We start from the raw sequence: 24135 nt of genomic DNA on the forward strand, positions 1-24135 counted from the left end.
GTTGGCGTGCTCTATCGTGAGCAGGCCAACAAGAGAGAGCGAAAGAGGAAGTCTTCAAGGTCCTCAATGAAGAAATAGTCGAGATCTAGGTTATTTGAGACCACCATGAGTGAGGTAAGGCTTTCATGAGGACATCTCATCTTTCTCGCGCCTTGATCCTCACTGTGCCGAACGTCGGTGAACCCACGGGATGAGGCAGGATATCCCCATCTGGAACAGTGCCTCATCACCAAAGACACCGAATAAATCTAGTAAGTCGATGTAAAGACCCCAAGATGCTGACGGAGAAGGTTCAATGAGAACTTCGTCCATGGTTCAGTATATCTAAGGTACTCTCTCACTCTATCTCCAAGCGTTTAAATAATAGTGCTGTTATTATTGAGAATTGACCCAGAAATAAGTGCAAAACATTGAAATGGACAATAGTTAAAATATTAGTAGATCAATTAGTAAATAAAGGGACAAAATTTCCACCTTCAATACACGAGCGATAGCAGTAAACATTAACGTTTTAAATAATTTTTCCTTATTTATTGGTTCAATCTGTAACATTATATTTCCGATCTAAAAACTGATTTGATTAGAGTAATAAGCATTGTTACGTCCTCGTCCTCGGCGTTTCTGTTTCTCCTTCCGTACCTAAGAATGAGGGGGAGAGATACCGGAGTTTCCCTACAAGAATAGAGTGCCTTTTGTTGTATTTGTACATTGTTGCTTTTGAACTAATAATTTATGTGTGTGTATATATATACGCGTGGACGTTCACTTGTGCCGTGCGCCCTTGGTCGATCATGTAATGCCAAACACAGTAACACAGAAAGAAAATTCTACATGTTTTTTTTTGAGAATAAAGTTTGTTTACTGTATCCGAGTGCGCTTAAATAGACACGCGATCGTACCCTCTAAGTGGGTTACGTATCGAGGGGGTATTATCATCTTCGGGTTCCTGTATACTCTGAGACGCTGTGTTTCGATATCGTCAGCGGATTTTTTTTGTAAGTGTGGAAAGTGTGTGTATTAACCACTAGTTGAACAACAAAGTTACTAAAGACTTCTTCTTTTCCTTCTATCCTTGATCCTCAGACATACACACACAAACAAACACGACGAATACACGCTACACGCTTGTTGGAAAAGAAGGATGATCTCGCTCGATCTGAATTGATCGCTGAAAGAACCGCTCATTATTGCTACCTACTAATCAATCGTCCGCTCTGCTCTCTTTTAGTAAACTGTCTAAAAACTCGAAGTATGATGGTGGTTGGAAAGGTATGCTACAAACTACCTTCCCTACAGCAAGCTCGATCTTTCCTTTTCCGATCGTGAAAGAAAAAGAAGAAGAAGCGCTTTTTACCAACCAACGTAAACCTGGGGGGCGCACGCTACGTAATCTCACTGTTATTTGAATAAATCTTATCGTTTAATTTAAAAATAAAATTGCCACCGTTACACAGTATAGCCAACTGTTTCCGCTTTCCACTTCGCACACAATAATATATAAGGTAAGACCCAGAGAGAAGTTACGTACAGCTTACCATATGTGGTTGCCCTTCCGGGCTTTCTTTTACGCTCAAACGCAACTCAAGCCCCTAATCGTACGTATTTTGTGTGTTTGTGTGTGTAATAAATATATAAATCTGCATTTAACTGTACCTATCGGCGGCTGCGGCCGTTGTTTTCCTACACCTTAATCATAAACGAAGGGTCTGGGGGGACACATTTTACATAGGATGGGGTGGTGGGGCCAACCTTTAAAACATTCCTATTCTTAGATTTAGCTAACGAACGATCGAACGAACGAACAAATCAAACGGGAAAGAACCTTTTCTGCACTATGCATTGAAATTCTACCATGCAAAGGGGTTTTCAGTGACAAAATAGTCCTTTTGTGTAGTGATTTTTAAAAACTTTTTGCTGCTGTTTGTGAATGTGTTCCCTGTACGCTATGGGAATTGTGTGTGTGTGTGTTGTTGCTATTTCCCTACCGTGCTGTCGTTATACCAGCGAAACGATTTGAAGAGGCAATTAATTTAAGATAACATACGTTTTCATCTGTACATACATAATATGCGTGTGTGTGTGTGTGTATATATATAAATCGTTACTTTCTTTCGAATATGGCCCGATCTGGAGCTATGCCCCAAATCGGTGACAACTACTATCGGCCTAAAACGTAGCAACGTAGAGGCAATAGAGATCTCGGGTTTTGTTTTTCCTTCTCCTTCCTTCTTCACGACACACATTTTCCACCCGTCGGAATTATGCTACCAATTCCTTTCCTTACCACCAACGTTATTCGCGGCTTTTTTTTGTTCTAGTTAGAAAATAAATGTAAATCCTTTTATACATGTAAACCATTCTAGGCGTGTTTACTGCACACCGTACCGCACCGGATCCTTTCTGCTCGTGGTCGTCGAGAGCGCAAAGTGCGTTGAAATCAAATAAACAGGATCAAACTGGATCGTGATTGCAATGAAGGTTGTTGGTTGGTCTGTTTTGTTTGCTTTTACCAACTAAAGAAGGAAGCATTGGTGTGGCGCGTACACTTCAAAGGTACGCCACCCCCGCTAATGGATGTCTTTCTCTATTGGATCGCTTAAAAACTACATTGCGTACGGTTGGTGTGGGGTTTTCTATGTGGTACACGTTTGCCACTGATTGCTATTGTTGTTTTAACCGGTTTTTACTTCGACCCACTTCGACACCTTGCGCATCCTTGCTTATACTCTGCTTAAACCACACGAGCGGTCCTAAACGGTGGCCGGCGTCGAAGGCTTGCTCGGACCGGTGGACGACAGATCACCGGCACCACTGCCGCTGTTCCCCGCCGTGCCCGGTTCCGGTGAGCTGGCGGTGGCCGAACAGCTCGCCTGCACAGGTACGGTACTGGTGGCGATTGCCTTGTCCCGGTCGCGCTCACGCCCCGGACGGAACGCTTCCAGCAGGGCGTCGACGCGCGCCTCGGTCGGGGCCCATCGGGCGTACCCGGCCGCATTCTGCAACCAGACCACCATCGTGCCGACGATGCTTTTAAAGTTCACCTCCGATCTGCAAAAGTGCAAAAGAAAAAAAACCCGTACGATTAGATTCGGTGGTTGAGCATAAATCGCCGCTGCTCCTACAGGTATTTGTTTTGCTGATATATTTAGTTAAGTGGTGCACACAGCTGGTGAAATGATTGAATTGTATTTGTTTTATATTTATAAAATTAAACAGATTCTTATAGCTATAGCACTTTAATTCAATAATGTCATGTACATTTCGCCCCTGCAGACGATCTTCATCAAATCTTCTAAACGAGCTTCGTTAAATTCAGACGATCTTCAACAAATACAAAACGACCTTTGTTAAACAAAACCTAAAAATTGAAAAATTATACAAACATAATTATTTTAATTCAGGATATTTTATGGCAAAATGTTTAAAGCTTCCTACTTTCAACTAATATTATGTAGCAGTGGAAATTTAAATTTAATATTCGTGGCATGCAGCAGAAGCAGCAGGGTTTGTCGAATAAGTTATTTAATTCCGTGTAAAATGGAATTAAAGCACTATACTTAAACAAAATAGAAGTAAAGAGGAAACAAAAGCCTTCTCTTGGTTAATTTTCCAAGTCAGTTTCCAATGCAAACATGTTTTTTCATTGCTTGCAACATGTTTTTCAACAGCTGTCAAATGTTTCAGTTCTTCCACATGATTTTCAACACTTTTCAAGGTGGATAGAGTTTGAAAATATTTTGTAATGAGTTGAAAATCATGCCTAAGAACTGAAATTTTATTCTGATGTCAATACAATATGAGATTACTGTTTGAATAACATCTTTGAGGTGGTGAATAATGATGTGCACATTCTAAAGTAACTTGGGAATGTCTGTATTAACCGCGTGCAAGATGTTAATCTACATCAAGCTATTATTTCATTTCTATCATCATAATCTTTAATTTCTTCAGCTTGATTATCAACACTTCAAATGTCAATCCGGATGATGAGATCCGGCTCCAAACTCCGGTGAAAAAACGAAGGTAACACCGTTGAAGTGTTGAAAATCATGCTGAAGAAATAGAAAATTATTAAAGGCTCCATTACGAATGTGCACATAATTATTCACCAGCTCCAAGATGTTTTTCAACAGCACTCAAATGATGCATTTGTCTCAAAAATGCAATTTCAGTTTTTACAAATAATTTTTAACACACCACAAAAAACTGTCAAACTCAATCCAGCTTGAGACGCGTTGAAAATTATGCTGAAGAAATTGAAAATTATTATGATGGAAATGAAATATCAAGTGCACGTGGATTAACCCAGTACGATGAAAATGAAATATTAGAGTAATGTGGAACAACTGTTCATATGCGGCGAAAAGCATTGTTTACATTAGAAAGTGACTAGAAAAAACCTTGCAATTTTCATCATAATAATAAGTGATGGGTAAATACAATTTTTTTCCGGAGTCGGATTGACTCCGGCACCCCTCGGAGTCGGACTCGGAGTTGCTCCGGACTGTTTAGCGGGGGGGGGGGGGGGGGGGGGTGCGTACGGGAAAACCCTCGAACTCATCGACTCCGAGTCCGGATCACTCCGGATCACTCCGGATCACTCCGGATCCGGAATGACTGTTCATTATCGTTTAGACAATTCTTGATGAGTTCATTGACTTTCAAGTCGTACATCTAATATGTACGAAAACTGATCCAGAGTGATCCGGAGTGATCCGGAGTAATCCGGAGTGATCCGGAGTAATCCGGAGTGATCCGGAGTAATCCGGAGTGATCCGGAGTGATCCGGACTGATCCGGAGTAATCCGGAGTGATCCGGAGTAATCCGGAGTGATCCGGACTGATCCGGACTGATCCGGAGTCGAATCCAGTTATGATCCGGAGCCGGAGTCATATTTTGCGCACCGGAGTCGGAGTTGATCCATGACTCCGCTCCGGATTACCCATCACTAATAATAATATACAATTTCTTCAGAATGATTTTCAATACTTCATTGGCCAAGGGGTAATGAGATCCGGCTTCAAACCCTGCCTTAGGCTTGTGTTGAAAATCATGCTAAAGAAATTGAAAATTACAATGCTAAAAATGAAATGAGGAATAACTTCTTGCGCGCGATGAAAAACAATGATTACATACGAAAGTGACTTAGCCTACCTGTTTACAGAGTTTTCTAGGATATATATAATACAATTACCCATAAAAGGAAGCATACATGCTCAAGTAAATCATTACGCACACCACAAACTGTCATTTGACACAACGTGTAGGTAAAGTTTTGAAAAGCCTGCGACAAATGTGCCCGTTTCAGGGGGTTTTTAATCATTTGCTGACTCAACTACAACCGTCCCATTAACCAAAATGGTGTGTTTGTGTATGTCGATTACTCACTTTGGTATACAATGCTGCAGGCCATGGCGATACTCGTGCTCCATACCCATCACGACCACCTGTTTGCGCTTGTACGGGCTATCCTCGATCTTGGACAGACACTTTAGCGGCGGATCCTTCCACTCTTGCAGAAACACAATGAAGCTGTGAAGGCAATGGCAAAAACATTCCAATCAGTTGCATACAATATCGCACAAACATTCCTCCCCGTTACCTCAACGGTTCGACCGAATCCGTCAGCAGCCGGTCGATGTGCTGCAGGCTCGCATCGATCAGCTCCTCGCAGTACGGTGGATTCACCTGGAACGAGCCCGACACCGGCTTAAAGTCCAGAAACGAGCCGCGCGACCCGAAGAACGAGTCCGTATCGCCGAACGCGGAACAGTACTGGCGGAAGTAGCAGTTCAGCGGGCTGGCAAAGCACTCGAACGTCACGTTAAAGTGGTGGTGCAAACACTCGAACACTACCGCCGGCAGGGCCGCCTGCGTCAGCTCCGGTTCCTGCTGGTTCGGGTTCGCATTGTTGCCGAGAAAGGTGGCGTACCGCTTCAGCATGCAGTACGCCCGGCCGATGAAGAAGTCGAACTTCTTGTCGTCGAAACAGTTGTACCGGTACAGCTGCTCGAGCTTCTGCAGGTGCGATATGTTTACGACGTGCGTGTCCGGCGCCGCCATCACCGCCGTGTTCGTGTACTTGATCACCATGTGGTCGCGATCGTTGCTGTAGTCGATCTGCGGCATGCGGGGCGAAGGCAACGCGAACTGCACCGGATAGCACCAGACCTTGCGCGTGACGGGCGGCTGCAGCGGCGCGGACAGCTCCGGTATGCCGTGCTCCTTCAGTATTTGCGCGTGCCGCTCGCGTATGTTGCGCGCGTGCTGCATCGACAGGTGGTAGAGCTTGGCGCACAGCTGCTCCACGCTGACGCGCACCGTCGCGATGATGTGCGGTTCGCACTGGCGCTGCAGATGCGTGAGGCGGTCCTGGAAGTCCTCGTAGCTGGCGCCGACCGTGCGCCGCAACCACTCGTACGCCTCGTCCGCGTTCCACTTGACGATCTTTTTGCTCTCCTCGCTGGCGCCGCGCCGCTCGACGATCTTCTTCGCCGCGTCACAGTAGCGGGAGAGCTGCTTGCGCGCGTCGCCAGTGAACTTTGGCTTCACGATCTTGATCGGTATGTCGCGCAGGATTTCGCGATACATCTGGGGCGAGATTTCGGGCGTGCACTGGCTGGGCAGGAGCGGATCGATGCCCTGGTCGATGATGCGCCGCTCCATCAGCCAGCGCTGGAAGGAATCTTTCGGCGGCGCGATCGATTCCCGCTTATTGCACAGATCCTCGTACGTTTTGGCGAGCCGGAGCGTGAGCGAACCGCGCAACGCTTCCACCTCCGGGTAGGGCTGCGGGAAGGTCGTGGGCAGTCGCTCGTAGATCAGCACGTTCGTCGGCACCTCGAGATCCCAGGGGCCGGGCAGGACGTACTTCTTGAGCGGTGGCGGTCCACCGACACTGCCGGCACCGGGCGGGAGATGGGCGGAGTGATGCTGCTGCTGCTGCGGCTGCTGCTGAGCTGCGTCCTCCGAGGCACGTCGTTTCAGCGTGTGGTGGTGGTTGTGGGGCGAGGGATGGGAATTGTTGTTGTAGCCGGTGCTGTTGTGCATCGGCAGTGGGCCGTTCAGCGGGCTGGTGCTGCAGATGCCGAGCGGGTCGGTCAGCGGGTCGAACTGCGGGGGGCCACGGTTCAGTTGGGGCGGTTCCCAGAGCGATTCGCCGGTCAGCTTGTTCCAGAAGTACGGTCGCCCTTCACGCTTGGACCAAAACTTCCGCCAGCCTTGTTGCGTCAGCTCGGGCGCCAGCTCCTCGTTGAAGTTGGCACCGGGGGCACCGGGGGCGGCACCGGACGGGGTGTGCGCCACGTCGGGAGGCGTCGTTTTCGTGGGCGTTAGCAGCGGGGCGCTGATGGTGGTCGGGCTGGACGCTTGCATTTGGGGCGATTGGGCCGGATGATGCTGGTGCTGGTGGAGCGGTGGCACCTGTTGCTGCTGGTGCTGCGGGTGTTGCTGTTCGGCCAGGGAGGGGTTGGTCAGCTGGTCCCAGGCGGACGGTGCCGCCGGGAGTATGTTCTCCGTTTTACTGTTCATGCCAACGTCATTCATGTTGTGGCTTTCGTCCTGAAACGGGGAATAAAAATGGACAGTTTTGGGTTATAATCTTAGAGAAAATTAAATCAATTAAAAAAAATCAAATTAGTTAATCAAATGTTCTAGTAGAATTGCTTTAATTACAAGTGTTAGAAGTTTAAATCGCTTTTTCCCAACATAAACAGCATATTCAGCAACAGCAGTTATTGCACTGAATTTAAATCAATATATTATAAGTATTTTATAATTTTTATATTTACGTATCATACTATAACTAAGCTATTTTTACGCATCCTCTCTTAAACAAATTACTGGCAATTTTTTTATATTTAAATACAATATTTTGATAATTACACTTATACAACACAAAAAAACCTTCAAAACAGTTATAAAAAACTTTTTTTTAAATTCGTTAAAAATAGTATTTCTGTGAAACTTTCCTAAAATATGTGGTTTCTAGTTTTGGACGATTGTTTAAAGCATTACTTAGTACGAAAAACCTATTTTTCGAGGTGTCTTTATAGTTATGGTACGACCGTTAATCCATTTTTTGTAATAAGTCATGTAATAATGGTCTTAAAAATTCGAAAAAAATATACAAAGACGTGAAATAATATTTTGCACAATTCATACATTCACTGTTTTTATCTATCTACTCCAGATTTTCAGCAAATCGAAAAACGACTGTCCATACGGTAGGGCGCTGTATAGTAATTACACACTAGTGATTGGTCATTAGTTGCAATAATTGACAATATTAATAAGAAAAAGGCACCTTAATATGAGTAACTGGTCGTTGCGTATTGTGATGAATTTAAAGGGTAAAAGTAACTAATAATGACTAGTTATTTGCATCAGTTAAAACAAAACGTTCCCATTTCTGACTCCAAAGACCAAATATTTGACCCTGAATTTGAAGTATTAGAGTACCTCAGGTTCAATAAAAGCAATAGAAATTACACGATATTTTTTAAATCGGATCTGAGCATTCCAACAGAAGAATAATAGTAAGTTTTGCTTATAGATGATTTTGAGTCTTTCGATTACATACATCTCTTCAATCTCTTGAACAGAACCTAGGCATGATACTGTCAATCTATATCCAACAACTGGAGTCAATTTAAGCGATTTCCTGCTAAACTACGTGAAAAAAGAGCTTTCTTATCGCTTGCCAAACTGTTGTCTATGCCACTGAGATTCCATTTTTGAACGAGCATTCCTTCCGTTGTGAGGAGATGCATCCTAAAACGAAAAAAGACAAACATCTTCCGCCACATGTTTGGGATCGTAAACTGATGCTTTCGGAAGCTGCTACTGGCCGCATAATGACGACGCGTCCCCCACCCACCCCCTCCTGTTGAATTGGTTCGGGACGTTCGTGCAACATTCGGGGGAAGCGCGATGCCTGCCGAGGTGTCACATGGTGGTTGTTGCGTTTATTGCAACCGGTTCCACAAAAAAAATAAAAACCTTTCGCCCCCTTTCGCATTGACTGCTGCTTTGCACTGTTCCTCGTAACGATCGCTACAACATATGCTACAAAGAAAAAAATGGGAAACACATTAGCATCACCAAATGCTACTCACCAGCGATGTAGGGGTGGTGGGAGATCGTTAGACAGAAAAAAGCGCGCCGTTTTTTCCCGTTGCGTTTTGCTGGTGCGCGCGAACCGTGTAGCGAGGGCCTCCACCCCCTCCGTCTCTTATCGCCTTCGTATAGTCGTGTGTACGAGGGAACGAAAATAGCTCTTGAAGAAGAGAAAAAACCCGCCAAAACGAACAAACTGCTTCACTCTGCCGTCGTTGTGCTCCGGAACCACCCGATTCCGTACGTGTTCCGTGGCGTTCGATATGGCACTCTTGCGTGGAAGTGGCCAACAACAACAACAACAAAAACTACCTGCTGCTGTGGCTGCACCCCCGCCAACGGTCCGTATGCATCTGTTTACTGCGCAGCTAACGCAAACTATCCACCAGCAACAGCACACAACGATAGGCAAAACAAAAAAAAAACACACACAAACCACCCCACCCCAACCCCAAAAGCGGGATCACACACACGCGTCACGGATTGTTTTGATGCGCACGACGCACCAACGCTGCTCGCTTCCCAAACGCTCTCGGGCTCGAGCTGCTGCGGCACAGAGCACAGAAGGGCACAGCGCTTCAGCTGCACGGAGCAGCAGCAGCCGTAGCAGCAGCAGCAGGTCGGTTTTGGGTAAAAAGATGCACTAGCCAATTTCCGCACAGAACCGCATCCAACTCGGCGTACTCCAGCGTACCGAGCTGCGGCATCGAACGCACCACAGTTTCACGCACCGATCGGCCGCCAAAACATCGCGCAAACTATCGCAAAGCACGAGAAATCGGTGACGAGGAAAAATTCACTACAGCCCACCGTCGTACGCCATTTGCATTTTTTTTACTTCTGTCGTTTTCTCGCTGCCTGGCGAAGCACGGTAAACATTCAGTGTGGCCAGATTATTTTGGCGGTTTTCGGCAGGAGCAATGTTGGGAACGTGTAACAAATGAGGATAGCAATCCTTGAAACAGCATCCCAAGCGCCACAGATTAAGCTTAAACGACTGAAATCAAATATCTGTGATTTTCGGTAGGATAAGTGGAAAATCAGTAGTTTTAGGGCGGTCATCTGTGAATCGATAGGCATATAAAAAATCGGTAGGAATACAGATAAATTGGTATTCCTGGTCACTCTGGAACCTTTGGCGAGGTGGTCCGTTTATAGGGGCGGGTTCAGGTGCTTCGAAAGTGAATGGGACGCGGTGCGTGATTGTGGTTTTAGTACAACATATTTGTTATCGAGTAATGTAAAGTTTGGGGCATTTCTTTATAACATGTCTTTACATAAATAATGTTTAAATATGTTGTGTGATGTTTCTGTAATATGTAGTTTAAGAAAATATTTTACTTTTGCATTATTGGGTTCGTGTGCTAAAACAGTCCACTTTGTTGCTGTTCTAAAATAACATGTAGCATTTTCATCGGGCAACAGTGATGAGAATATTTATATGGGTAGAGGAAAATACAGTGGAGCGCCGTTTATCCGGGCTTCTCGGGACTTGCCCTCGCCCGGATAAGCGAAAAGCACGGATAATGAGTCAAATGATATATTTTATCACCAATTCCTTATTAATTTTTGGAAAATTATCTATTTTTTTGATAAAATAACCCCGTTTTTAATAACTACATGTTTTTCCAATGAGAATATTTGAAATTTACCTTGAATTATCGTGTCTTTTGTTATGAGAATGTGCTCTTATAACCGCTTTTTCAAATATCCTCCTCATAACGCAATGTCACCTTTGTATTGAACTGTCATTTCTCAATAGCACGGATAAACGGAAAGCCGGATAAAAGGTACCCGGATAAACGGCGCTCCACTGTAATGTCAAACAAGGATTTTTCATGTTTAAGACGACAATTCAATAGTATTTTTTTTTTATATATTATGTTTTCCACTTCATGATGATTACCCCAACACAGGTTTGAGAAGGACGGAAGTATCTTTACGATAATATTACTCTGATAGGTATGTTGAAATAGTTTGTACGAGCAAGTGGCGCCATCGGCACATCATCAGCGGAACCCACCAAGTCATACACACACACACACCCAAGACGACCAACATAGTTTTATCAAGAAATAAACGGGTCATACTCCAACGAATACAATGGTATTCCCAAGCATCCTTATCACCACTTATCAGGACACAGCTGAGATATGCATATGGCCAGTTCCATTGGTACCATCGGCTGGCTCCAGAGTACTGCCCTCATACTGCAGGTGAACCTAATGTATCTGGAATTGACCACTTACAATCATCAATGATTGAATCCTGCTGTGACCTCCCAGACCTTGGGCAGACAGTAAATTGCCCCAATGTCCTCTTGTACGTGCGCGTGTCTCAAACCTATGATGTCGCTTTCTTACACGTTTTTTTCCTAATTTTAATTATAACATATTAAGAAAAGTCTTATCATCATCACAAAGATCATCATCATTGTCAAAAAATAAATAAAAAATTCAAAGAAAATTAATATATTTTTGTAACAGCGTTCCTTCTACGCTCCTTCTACGACTATGTAGGGTACTCACTCGCCACCTTACAAATAATGGGTAGTCTCACTCATCACTAATTTCTTAACACCTTTTTTTTATTCCAACATCTTTACCTAATCTTTACCTTAAAAAATTCACCTGTCCTTACAATTCTTGCAAAATGCCAATTCAGGTAAAAGTCCACACCACGAACCTACCACAACATTTCCAATAGGAATTCCACAGCCCTAACTTCTCAAGGCAACACTTTGTTTACAGGACTTCTCTACCCCGTAGAGCCGGCACGCTCTCGTCCCTTCTCTGGCTGGCGCCTGGCTCTTCCCGTAACTCGTGGGTGTTCTTGTGCCCTTCTTTACCTAAGCCCCCGTATACCCTTACCCACGCACATACACACTTTCCGGGGCAAAATTTATGGATTTGTTATAAAAACTATCCAAACGATCGTGGTACGCTGTCAGTTACGTTTCAAACCACGATCACAGCACATCGTGATCTCGTCGGAAGATCCGCATCATTCCAAGATGTTTAGGGAATACAGTTTGTGCGCTGTTGCGATAGTGCTGTACGTTCTTATCGGGCTGGTTAGTTCGACCGGGTTCTACATCGACAATGGTGTCGATCAAACCGTCCGGGAGAAGAGTGTCGAGCTGCACGAGCGGCAAGAGATTGAGCATGAAATTCTAGAACTGCTGGGACTTCCCGATCGTCCCAACAAGCAGCATGTGCATCCTTCCTTAAGGTAGAGCGCGGATACTCCTTACAACCTAAATGTGATATTGAAAAATGGAATGGAAATAAAAATGGAATGGAAAAATTAATAGCAATTTTTATTGTATTTCTTCTTTCCTCACAGAAAATCAGCACCCCAGTTCCTGCTCAACATCTACCACAAGTTTACGGAGGAAATGAACGGTGGCCGGCGGCGGAAACGGTACGCGGACGGCGCCAACCTGCTCACGATCGCCGACGAACGGGCGATCGGCGAGAGTGACGTGATCATGTCCTTTCTCAACAAAGCCAACCGCCATCTGCCCAAGATCCGGCATCATCGCGGTGGCCATCGGCTGTGGTTCGACACGGCCGAGATCGATGCGGAGCGGGACAACAATCAGCTGCTGTACGCGAGCTTGCGCATGTACAAGAACCGCACGACCGAGCGGCCCTGGGATGCGATCGTCCGGGGCCGGCAGATAGTGGTGCGTGCGTCACTGATCGGTGGGTACGATGCGGCAAAGGATGGGCATCGGTTGGAGCTGGTGGCGGAACAATCGGTACCGTACAACTACGACGGCTGGGTCGAGCTGAACGCTACCCAGGCCATGCAACGGTGGGTCGTCGAGCGGGTCGCCAATAAGGGCATTTTCGTTGAGGTTTACTATGAGGAAAGCCCACGGAAGGAGATTCTGCCGCACGAGGTCGGTTTGATACTGTCGAACCGGTTCGGTCGCTATCAACCGTTTCTCGTGGGCTACTGTAAAGGGCCGGAGCTGGTCCAACCGACGGCAGCCCTTGCCGGTGGCAGTGGGACGGTCGGGGGGCGCTCGAAACGTAGCGTCCGGCGAAAGGCGGGAACCGGCACTGGGAAGCGTAGCGATCGGGTGCGAAATCCGTTCCTGGAGCGGTTCGGCGGCGGTGGCGAACGACACAAAAGCTGCCAGATACAGACGCTGTACGTGAGCTTCCGGGATCTGAACTGGCAGGATTGGATCATCGCGCCGGACGGGTTCGGGGCGTTCTTTTGCTTCGGCGAGTGTAACTTCCCGCTCAACACGCACATGAACGCGACGAACCATGCGCTGATACAGACGCTGGTGCATCTGATGCATCCGACGCGCGTCCCGAAACCGTGCTGTGCACCGACCAAGCTGAATCCGATCTCGGTGCTGTATCATATCGATGATGCGAACATTAATTTGAAAAAGTATAAAAATATGGTTGTTAAGAGTTGTGGGTGTCTGTAGGGAGGGTCCTGGGGCGGATGGGAGAGGCTTGTGGCGTTTGAAGCTTCCAGTGATAGGGGGAAAACAAGGAAGGGAACGAGAACAAAATGTAAATTAGGCTTTAAATAAAACTAATTAATGAATGGATGTTCATTAACTTACTTTTACGATTTTACGATAGAAATTTACACCTTTTTAACAATGTTTAGATGTGTTTAGAGGAAGGCGTTTTGTTGTATATTCCAATTATATGTTAAGCCATTTAAAACCTCGAAAAATTGCACTACATAAATATTAAAAAAAGACTGAAATGATAAAAATAAAAAATAAAAAAGAGAGCTTTTAGTTACCATCATGTTGAAATATAAGAAAGAATAAAACAATTAAAAGTAACAAACTACGAAATACGAAAGAAAGCAATAAAACATGATATGAAATTAAAATGGAAAAAAAATTCTAGGGGAAGACGGGGTAAAGACGGACAAAAGGAAGTTCAGGAAAATGTAAAAAAAAATGTAAAAAATATAAATACAATGACTATGAAAATGTCCATACTCTATTTTACTCTCATGTTTTATCTGAAAATGTGTTGAAGTTTTTAAGTTTCTATCATTTTTTAAATTTTTTATTTTTGTGCAATGTTGAAATATTTGTGTAGAATGGACAGCTGATATGGGGAAGATGAACTCTCCGAAGAGTAAAATGGACACTTGTAGAAAACTTTGAAAATTTAAGAGGTTTCCTGTTGTACGTCCATTTTCCTTATGCAATCCACGCCCTGAAACGTACATTAAAAAAAATCTTGGCCAATTGCAACGACGGTTCATTCAGCAGTGAACTTGCCTTGTGGAAATTACTGAGCGGAGAGTCCATGACCCCAGCGAGTTAATGAGGGACTTTTATAATTGTAATCCTACACAATCTGTCATCTATTTCTGAACGATGTCATATTAATGCTTCTTCTTTTTGTTGATTGAAGTTGTCCAAATCGAGGCAGATATCGGGTTCCTTGAAGTGCCTAATCAGCATGCGTGCGTTTAATAGCATAATGCATGCTCGTTATTTTCACAGGTGGTTCATTTCTCGATGCTTTGTGTAGTTGCTGAATGGTCTTCCGAATACCTTTATCTAAGGTATTTTATGATATTTATTCATCACCAATTGATGAAAGAAGCAAAATAAATAAACATTTTCGAAAATTAAGCAATACAGTTTATAGAGCATAAAATCCGCAGAAGTCAAATTAGATCCACAACGGTGGACACACGGTTCAAAATTGGTTTATTTCGTGAATTTTACCAATTTTGCATATATTATGTCAACATTGTTCTTAAATGTGATGTTTTACTTTCAGTTTGGATGCATTGTTGAATTATTCGACAGTTACTTTTATCATGTATTTATCAGAAGTGTCCGTCTGTACCTACCTTCCCCTACGTAATGAAAGGATGGAAGTATTAAGGGAATAATTGATTAATCAATATTCATTAATTATTACTTTAAAGAAACTAAGAAACATAAAAATAGAAAATAAAATAAAATAAAAACTGAAAGAAAACAGCACAATTAATTAAAATAAAATAAAATGATTTGAAATATTGCAATAGGATGTAATTGGGAAATGTAATTTTTCAAAACAGTAAAGCATTCAAACAAAGTGAACATGATCAGTTGATTTTTTATTGACTTTTATTTTCATATCGCTCTTTAAACTTGTTCCATGTTCTACCTCCCCCACCCGGATATATACCGTAGAGCCTAAGCACAACCCAACTTGAATTCTAATTTTCACCCACTTTTCGTCACACGCTTTCCCCTTCCCTTGTCACGTACGCACGTATGTATTGGTTGCATTTTTGTAGGCTTTTTGTCACACTGTCTTCTTATTTTACATTCGATTTGTTGTTTATTATCTCCTCTGCATTCGTTTATTTTTCCTTTTTTGTCTTACATCTTTAAAGCTGATCAACTGTGTAGCAGATTTTTCAATTTTCCTGTTTCTTATTTCTGCGTTTCGGTATGATTGTAATGATTTTTTTTGCATTTCTTCTCGGCTGCACTCAACACACTCACGCCTGATTGTAGTGTGTTGGGGTTAAAACTGTTACCGGTAAAAAATGTCCAATGCTATTTGAATGGGATTGAAGAGGATGAAAAACTCAAACGTGCACACACACAGGTATGGGGCCGTCTGGTTAGGTTTGGTGCCAGCGAATTAAATGTACAGCACACCTTTACCATAGGGATAGGGGTCAAGGTGACTTATTTTCGCCTCGAACATCTTTTCGCTTGATTTGGGATGCATGCTGGATTGGAATATAACCTGCTGTTGCTCAATCAAATACATGTGAGTGATAAATATAATTCATTAGGAGGTTTTTGTCCTATGTCCTATCTTATTATGCAGTTGGTTTTTATTTGGTTAGGAGTTTAATCTTCTTGTTTACCAAGCAACTGCAGCGAGTATGAAAAGTAAGCGGATGAAAAAATGGCTAAGAAAATGAGTAAAATATTAATGGTACTGCTGACGAGTGTCGGCTTGATTACTGGACTAGGTAATTCGTTAAGGTTCAGTTTGGTTCGTAGGGTTCTTACATTGTTAAGTTAGTTCGGAAACGATTCCCACTCGCTACACTCGAGGGATTGGATTGGTTCCATGGACCATCATCATGGAGGGTGTGTGTGTGTCTTTGTCTGTCTGTCTGTGTGTGAGTGTTTGTTTACATGTTGTGTGGTTTTCATTCCAATTTTATTCTTGTCCTCTCATGTTTAGCGCGTATTGATCACAGAGTAGAGTTGCTTTCGCGTGTCGCTGGCGTGTTGGCGTCTCACGCGCGGAGCGTATGTACACGCACGCACAGCCCCGCTTAGAATATGTATATATATCTATATGTATATAGCCTACTTGTTGTATCTTGTTTTATCTTTACGGTAAATTCTCTTCCTTCTCCTACATTGCTATTTACATGCGGAAAGTGCATCATCACACGAGCGTAGCTTCATATTCTTCTCCGGCTTAGTTGCGTCTAAGGGTAAGAGAGGGATGGCTGACGTTTAGAGATGCGAACGATGGAACGAATCTAGACGCATGATTATTATTTTAAATAACCTCTAAAATCAGCAAATTATCTAAATTTATTTTAGGATTTTACTAAAATGTTAGATAATTTATAATGCAAAAAGAGGTAAACAGTCAACTAAAAACCATTTTAATGCTAAACTTTTGAATTAATAAATTATTATTATCAATATTAAATTTAGTTTAAATCCATACAATTTAATTCAAAAATGTTAATATTTTGCTTTAAAACAATAAAAACAATAAAACTAGACGTATACCGATTGCATACATTGAGGCGACAAACTGCAACGCCTACAAATAGGCTATTTGCATTACACATTAGTTTCATTGTAGCATTTGAACAAAAAAGCCTCTTAATACGTTCACTTACCAACCAATTCTAATGAGTCTAATGAATTCTTATCCCAGTTAAATATTAATTTTATTCAATGCGAATGCAATGAAGAAAAAAAATGAAATAGCAACAGCAACCACAAAACGACTAAAAGCTTTACAGCTGTCGCAAATTATTGGATTATTGTCTTCAATCGTAAAATCGAAAGATATAGGAAAAAATTGTCATTAAATTTGTTTGAGAATTGAAATGATGCCTCTTTTAGCTACTTTTCACACCCATCAATGAATGATATGCTTCTAGACGCAGCGAAGGTTCTTACGATTCCGAAATGTTGGTTACTGTAATTGTAAATTGATTGTTGTTCGAATCGTACACACCATTTCCTACCGAACGAGACACGCGAAACGAAACGTTGCCAAACGTTGCTCTACACGCTTGTACCGTTGCACTACAGAAACCGATTATCTTTTAGCATTCTTGTTTTTCATCATGAGCCCTCATCACACACACGCTCACACAGCGGGGCTTAAGGTTGAACCATTTTTTCATAGAGATTGTGGGATTTGTTTTTTGGTGCATTTTGAATGCATTTGCTTTCCCGTGATTGTATTATCACTAGGTCGCATGAGCGAGCTCGATAGAGATTTGTGGACATTGAGGACGAGCGTCGCGAAATTCCGCTGACATAAGACGAAATTGCACAGCACACAAGTGGAACAAACTACACGCTCTTGCTCTCGCACAACCGCATACAGACACACACACATACACTCAAACGGGCGCATTGCACCACCGATCACTACCGGCTGGCGTTACGTTTCAATGTTGAAGAGCTTCCTGAACCCCGACACCATCGTTTTGTTCGCGACGTGCTGGTGGAACGTCGTGGCGATGGTAGTGGTCGCCTGCACGGTGGCGACCTCTGTCGGGGCCAGGAGCAACCCTCACGTCCGCACGTACTTGTACACTACCAGAAACACGAGAAAGCTCACCATCACCAGCACGCAGGCGGTCACGACCTTGGCGAACGTGTTCAGGCCCGACTCGTTCGGGTTGAGCGGCCGGGACGAGCTTTGCTCGGTGGAGTTGCGCCGCTTGGTGGCCAGTCCGCGAGCCAGCGCCGGGAAAGCGAGCGACTGCGTGAAGGTCAGCTTGTGCAGTGACTCGCTGAGCGAGTAGGGTCCGACCGAACCGCGGGCCGCCGCCCGCAACAGTGCGTACTCGAGATCGAGCGCATCGAACAGGGACAGCCGGGCCGTCATCGTGGAGGCACGGCGTTGATCGAGCTCGAGGTTGTCTTTGTCACGCTCCGGCCGTAACCACGGATCGGAGGACCTGTCAAAGACGAGATGGAAGGTGAAATGAAAGAGCGACATAGAAAGGTTGTAACACCGAACGCTTACCGCTGCGGGTGTTGGCCAAGGGTCGCAACGGCTACCGAGGTAAGCGAGGAGGTCGTGCTGGAGCTGGCGGTGCAGAGATGATTGCTGGTCGTGGGCCCGTTAAACTCCGTACTGTCCTCGAGCGAAGTCTGCAATGGATGGGGAGGAGTGGAAGAGGTCCTATGATTGTCAAACAACGGCAGGCTGGCCAGGCTCACTTGGTCGGGAGAGGCGGGCGCACGGAGCGCGAAGATGCGCGCATGGTCCGGGTGCAGCAGCGACGTCGAGGGGCGCCGCGTCGCCCGGTCCACCGAGGGTGTGGGCGAACCGGCCGTCGGCGATGCGCTGGGCGAGATGGCATTGGACACGACGAGCGGATGGCAGGGCATGGCGATCGGTGAGGGTGACGCCTGCACGGAATCGATACCGGAGTCACCCGCCTGCAGCTGATCCACGAACAGTGAGTTCCGCCTGCCATTGGAGCTCTGTTGCTGGAAAACGGCACAGAAATGAGACACACGATTACAACCACACCATGCACTGTGCCCCGCACACCAACCTGATCGTCCGCTACGATGGGAAAGACGAAGCTCTGCCCATCTGCTTCACCCCGGGGCGAGTCCTGGCTGGGCCACACCTGTAGCAGCGGCAGCGAACAGGTCGGATGCTTCGGCGGACTATCGCTGCTGCTGCTGCTGGCGGCAATGGCCGGACCGGACGGTTGCTGGAACGCCTTTCGTCCGAGTTTTGTAGGACTTTCGCAGCCGCCGGACTCCTCGGAGGACGTCGGCGGTTTGGTGGTGGTGCGCCAGAATCGTTTCAAACGCAGCTCGCGTCGCTTTTCCTGTTGCTGTTCGTGGGGAGGGAAAAGATGGAAAAGAAGATGCAATTAGAGTGCGGTAGAGTTAGACAGTAATTAAAATTACAATACATTTTGATATTCTAGAAGAGATGTAATTCCTTGCAGAGCATATTTCATAGCGATTTTTTCCGTTTTGACTTCTTTTAAGAGGCTATTTTTAGAATATTTTTAGTGAATCTTATGGACATTACACTTTGATACGTCTCAAAGATGTTTGAGACCAAAATGTTTGCGATCAAGATTTTTGAGATCAAGATTTTTGTGACCAAAAATGTTGCGACTGTCCCGGGGTTTTCTGTAGTACAGTTGTCAACTTGATAACATGCCCGTCATGGAATCAACCACCATATGGACCGTGCCCCCATAGCAAGGACTGACTATTCGGCTGCGTGGCACTGGAACACTATAGAAAGCCATGTCCATATAGCCATATAGCTGGCATGTCCGCGTAGGACGTTACGGCAAATAGAAGAGGATCAATTTAAATATACCATAGGAAAACAGTTTGTCGGCAGCTACCAAGCTGGATTTGTTGGAGGCAAATCGACCACCGACCAAATCTTTACTCTACGGCAGATCCTCCAGAATTGCCGAGAGCGCCAGATTCCTACGCACCACCTGTTCATCGACTTCAAGGCGGCTTACGACACCATAGACCGGAATGAGCTATGGAACATCATGCAGCAGTACCATTTGCCTGGGAAGTTGATCCGGCTGTTAGAAGTAATCATGAACGGGGTGCAGTGCAAGATGAGAGTATCAAACATGACGTCGGAATCGTTCGAATCTCACAGGAGACTGAGGCAAGGTGGCGGACTCTCCTGTCTGCTCTTCAACATCGCCCTGGAAGGTGTCATTCGAGGCGCGGGGCTAGACAACAACATCCTTGGCACGATGCTCTACCGATCTCTCCAATTTCTTGGCTTCGCGGATGACATCGACAACATCGGCAGGACAACAGCGAAGGTGTGTTAGGCGTACACCCGACTCAAACGCGAAGCAGCAAGATTTGGATTGAGAATCAATGCGACGAAGACGAAGTACCTGCTTGCCGGTGACTCAGACCATCTGGGAAGCAGTGTATTAGTTGACGGCGACAGTCTCGAGGTAATATAAGAGTTTTGCAACCTTGGGACGGTCGTTACTTCGGACAACGGCATTAGCAGCGAAAGCAGAGGAATCGTGCTTACTATGGGCTTCACCGACTACTGCAATCAAGAAGACTTCGAGCTCGCACGAAATGTGAGATATATCGCACATTGATTCGCCCGGTGGTCCTCTACGGACACGAATCCTGGACCATCCAAACGGAAGATGCAAACGCTCTGGGCGTGTTTGAACGATGCATCCTCCGAACTATCTTTGGCGGTGTGTTCGAGCATGGAGCGTGGAGAAGGATGAACCACGAGCTTGCTGAGCTGTACGGTGAACCGAGCATCCTGACGGTGGCGAAGGCTGGCAGGATACGATGGTTGGGGCATGTCATGAGGATGCCGGACTCATGCCCTCCAAGAAGGTGTTCGACAGCGATCTCCAGTTCGGCATAAGGCGCAGAGGAGCACAGCGAACTCGATGGCTGGACCAGGTGAAGCGAGACCTGTCTGAAATCGGATGTCTACATGGATGGGAGACTGCAAGCCAGGGACCGAGCATCCTGGAGAATTGTTGTTAACCGGGCCATGTAACATCGACGTGCTCTATCGTGAGCAGGCCAACAAGATAAAGAGAGAGAGAGAGAGGAAAACAGTTTTGCTTCTAATTAGGTTTTATTTGGACTATGAACTATGAACAATCCGTTCAGCTGGCAAAAGATGGATGTCCTGCTGTGGAAGGTATACGGCATACGAGAAGGGAAACATTGTTGTTATAGAATATACCAGTTACTAAAGAAAACTAAATAATTCCACAATTCTTTCCGCACCACGATCTATAGTAAAATTGTGTTCCAATCGTACTATTTTTAATAAATTCACTATCATGATTGGAACCTCAAAGATTTGTTTCAGAACAAAACAGTTTTTAAACCTATTCACATTTTAAAAGCCAATTTAATTCAAGCAGAAATCTCCATTCATCGTCTTCCACCGCAAGCCTTACCTATGACTTGATTAACTGTCAGCACTTTTTCCCCCCAAACACACACAGCGACTGCATCCTCGTTACGACCACTGCAGGTCCAAAAAACCAAAAAAAAAAAACAAAAAGCTCAGCCCCCGCAAATGGTTCCACAGGGGGGCTAAATTTCCAACGGCACTCTAAAATTGCTCTCGACCGCGCCAAAATAAACCGAGTATGAAATTCACTGCAAAACGGGACGATTTTTCACCGTCCCCAATGTTTGCGCCGGTGTTTACAACCGGTGGAGACGGCGTGTGGCCCTTGGACCGTTTTTTGTTGCTGTTGTTGCTCGTTGTTCCATCCCAAAAGCTTAATCCACCACATCGTTCTCTGAGCCAATGCCTGTGCGTTACCCGTACCCGGCGCACCGAATCTGACGTCAGTATTAAAGCACGCAGCCTTCCCAGCGATCATCAATGCACGAAAGGTAATCGTCCTCGTAAAAGGGACCGCAATGCGATGGCATGGATCCCTCGAAAAACAAAAACAAAATGCCGGTAAATATCGGACCGTTTTGGGACAGCCGAAAGAGCCAAAGCTCATCATAATAAATCTTCATCCACCGTGTCTGACCTTTTCGACGCAGATTACTTTAAAAGTACACGCAAACGGTACATTTTTCTTCTCGGCGGGGCGCCGGTATTGGTGTTGTTTTTTCCATCTTTTCCAGCTGCCATTCGGTGTCACTCTCCACGAGGATGCAAAACCCCTATTTCAATAATTTATCGCTCCCTCCCACGGAGGGATGGATGTGTAGCGCGGGCGAAAAGGACACGTCGTTCGCGCGCAAGCAAAAGCCCGAGGATTGGTGATAGATTTAACGGAAATATGTTTTTAATTTTCATCCCAATCCGAGCCCTCATCGCACTGATCCAATGATTGCAGCCGGTGAATTAATGCTGTTAGTTCCGGTGTCCGGCGGAAGCCGGTGTGTGCTGCAAGACCTTTGCACACTTTATGCTATGTTGCTCGTTCCGTATATCGCTGAATTGGAGCGATATATGCATGGGACCAAAGCCCGCTACACGGCATGCGGAGCTAGCACGGACCCGGAGCTCACGATTCAGCTGTAGCTCGATTGGAAGCGGCAGACGATTTGCATAAAGTATTAAATTTAATTAATATTGAACACAATGTCTTCCTCTTCCGCCTCGCTAGGTTCACGCGAGAGCGTACGGTGTTCGTGCATACGGTCTATGAAGCATACAATTCCGACAGGAATGCAGTGGGTTCGGTGCATTGCAGTAGAATTAAACAGCATTCGTAGTGGCACAGCAACAGCAGAACGAGTTGCCTTCATCGATTGGATGCATAAATATGGAAGGGTGAGATTGTTTGGTCAGTATTGATGATTGTGTGTGTGTGATTAAAAAGCGCATGTAGAAATGTGGTGGAGAAATGGCAAAGGTATGGGTGCTACAAAACGAGTCATGAAATTTAATTGGAACAATAAAGTAAAACGATCGAATCATGGTACGAAGATGTTCATGAGCGAAGAAGTTCAGCAAAATCGACCGGATCCATGGTTGTAACGCGTTATTGTACCATGTTCATATCTAATTTCTTCAAGTTGAAGAATTGTACTGGATTGGTATTATGTTTCGATTGTCTAGTTAACATGAGAACCCTGGCTTTCTTCAAAGCGTGCTACTATCATAGGCTTTTATCTTCTTTTAAATCCTAAATCGACTCCAATTCTACGCCGATCTACCCCGGAAGGTAGAGTAGTATTATCCGGAGCCGTCCCGAATCGGCCGGAGCCGTCCGGAGACGAAATCATCCTGAGTAAGAGTCGGATGGAGCCGTCCGAAGTTGGTGAGTGTCGGTGCTGGGGACGGCCAGTTGAAGAATGCTGTCGCAAAACATCGTTGTCGTCGTTATAGCTATTCTTACAATCAAAGGCCTGTTTATGCAGTGCACGTGCAAAGCTGTGTGTGTGCTGACCGACTTCGGGCGACAACTCCAATTAAATTTTGATTCCGGCTGACTCTGGCCTACTTCGATTACTGTCGATTCCGACACTGACTTCGGACGACTCCGGATGACCCCGACTCCGGGTCGAACTGGAGTTTTGGTTCTGGAGTTTTGCTGGAGACGTAATCGGACTAAAAACAACCGAAGTTAGATCGGAGTCGTGGGCGCGCTCCTGCGAGCACATCACTGATGAGCTAATTTATAGAATTTGAGTTTTGTCAGCAATTGTCATATATGTCTGTAATAGGTTTTGTGTTGCTGAAGCTGTCCATATCCATTACTTCAGTTCCATAGTTCCATCAACGATCAATAGGATCGTTTTCGTCTACATCATCCAAGCGTTAATTTCAATAATAAAAGCGACTTGTTTTTGATGGGATCAATGACAGATAGATGAATAGAATTACGCAGATAATACATAACTGTCAATTCAAATAAAATCATAAAGCCAAAATACAAAATACATTATGTTTAATTCTTCATCGGCAATACAATGGAAGGACTTCAAGGAAGACATACAAGGAAGAAGCTTCTACTTTCTGAGTTGGACAAAAAACTCAGCTTTCCTAAAACATATCCATCATGCTTTGCTGTTTTTTTTCCCAATTCCTACACTTTGCTTCTAATTTTCTCGGAAAATTCCACCCAAAAAAAAGAAGCCTTCATACATTGAAATCCCTTCTGCGTACATACACACACAATTTGTAAAACACGTGACGATGATACATTATGATACTCGACGCGCGCGCGACTGTGCAACTTTTATTTCTCACGGGATACCGGTCCAGTTTGGGTTCATCATGCATTACCAACGGCAGAGAGAAAGAAAA

The 24135-nt window shown here is 44.9% G+C and overlaps 3 protein-coding genes across 4 annotated transcripts in view; 1 reads left to right on the forward strand and 2 right to left on the reverse strand.

The window, feature by feature from the left end:
* Positions 1–503: 503 nt before the first annotated feature.
* On the reverse strand, positions 504–9966 carry LOC1280736 (mRNA (2'-O-methyladenosine-N(6)-)-methyltransferase). The gene is made up of 4 exons (XM_061653062.1): positions 9118–9966; positions 5604–7561; positions 5390–5533; positions 504–3048 (listed from the first exon to the last, which is right to left on the reverse strand). The coding sequence occupies exons 2-4, from the start codon at positions 7544–7546 to the stop codon at positions 2751–2753; spliced, it is 2385 nt and encodes a 794-aa protein (XP_061509046.1). The 5' UTR covers positions 7547–7561; positions 9118–9966; the 3' UTR covers positions 504–2750.
* A 1994-nt stretch (positions 9967–11960) lies between these two features.
* On the forward strand, positions 11961–14082 carry LOC1280735 (protein 60A). Its single transcript, XM_320599.4, has 2 exons — positions 11961–12349; positions 12464–14082. Exons 1-2 carry the CDS (start codon positions 12132–12134, stop codon positions 13569–13571), a joined length of 1326 nt encoding a protein of 441 aa, XP_320599.4. The 5' UTR covers positions 11961–12131; the 3' UTR covers positions 13572–14082.
* Positions 14083–15221: 1139 nt separating this feature from the next.
* The window catches only part of LOC1280734 (uncharacterized), a 77188-nt gene continuing 68274 nt past the window's right edge, over positions 15222–24135 (reverse strand). Inside the window, exons 3-6 of one of the 2 annotated variants that reach the window (XM_061661511.1) lie at positions 18911–19201; positions 18570–18842; positions 18373–18500; positions 15222–18304 (exon numbers count right to left, since the gene is read on the reverse strand). In XM_061661511.1, coding sequence (XP_061517495.1) covers positions 17914–18304; positions 18373–18500; positions 18570–18842; positions 18911–19201 — 1083 coding nt within the window. In that variant the 3' untranslated portion in view covers positions 15222–17913. Of the gene's footprint in view, positions 18305–18372; positions 18843–18910; positions 19202–24135 lie in introns of both variants that reach the window. The other variant, XM_061661510.1, reaches the window with a different exon arrangement.

This window comes from Anopheles gambiae, chromosome 3 (genome assembly GCF_943734735.2).
Source record: "Anopheles gambiae chromosome 3, idAnoGambNW_F1_1, whole genome shotgun sequence".
NCBI classification, from domain to species: Eukaryota; Metazoa; Arthropoda; class Insecta; order Diptera; family Culicidae; genus Anopheles; species Anopheles gambiae.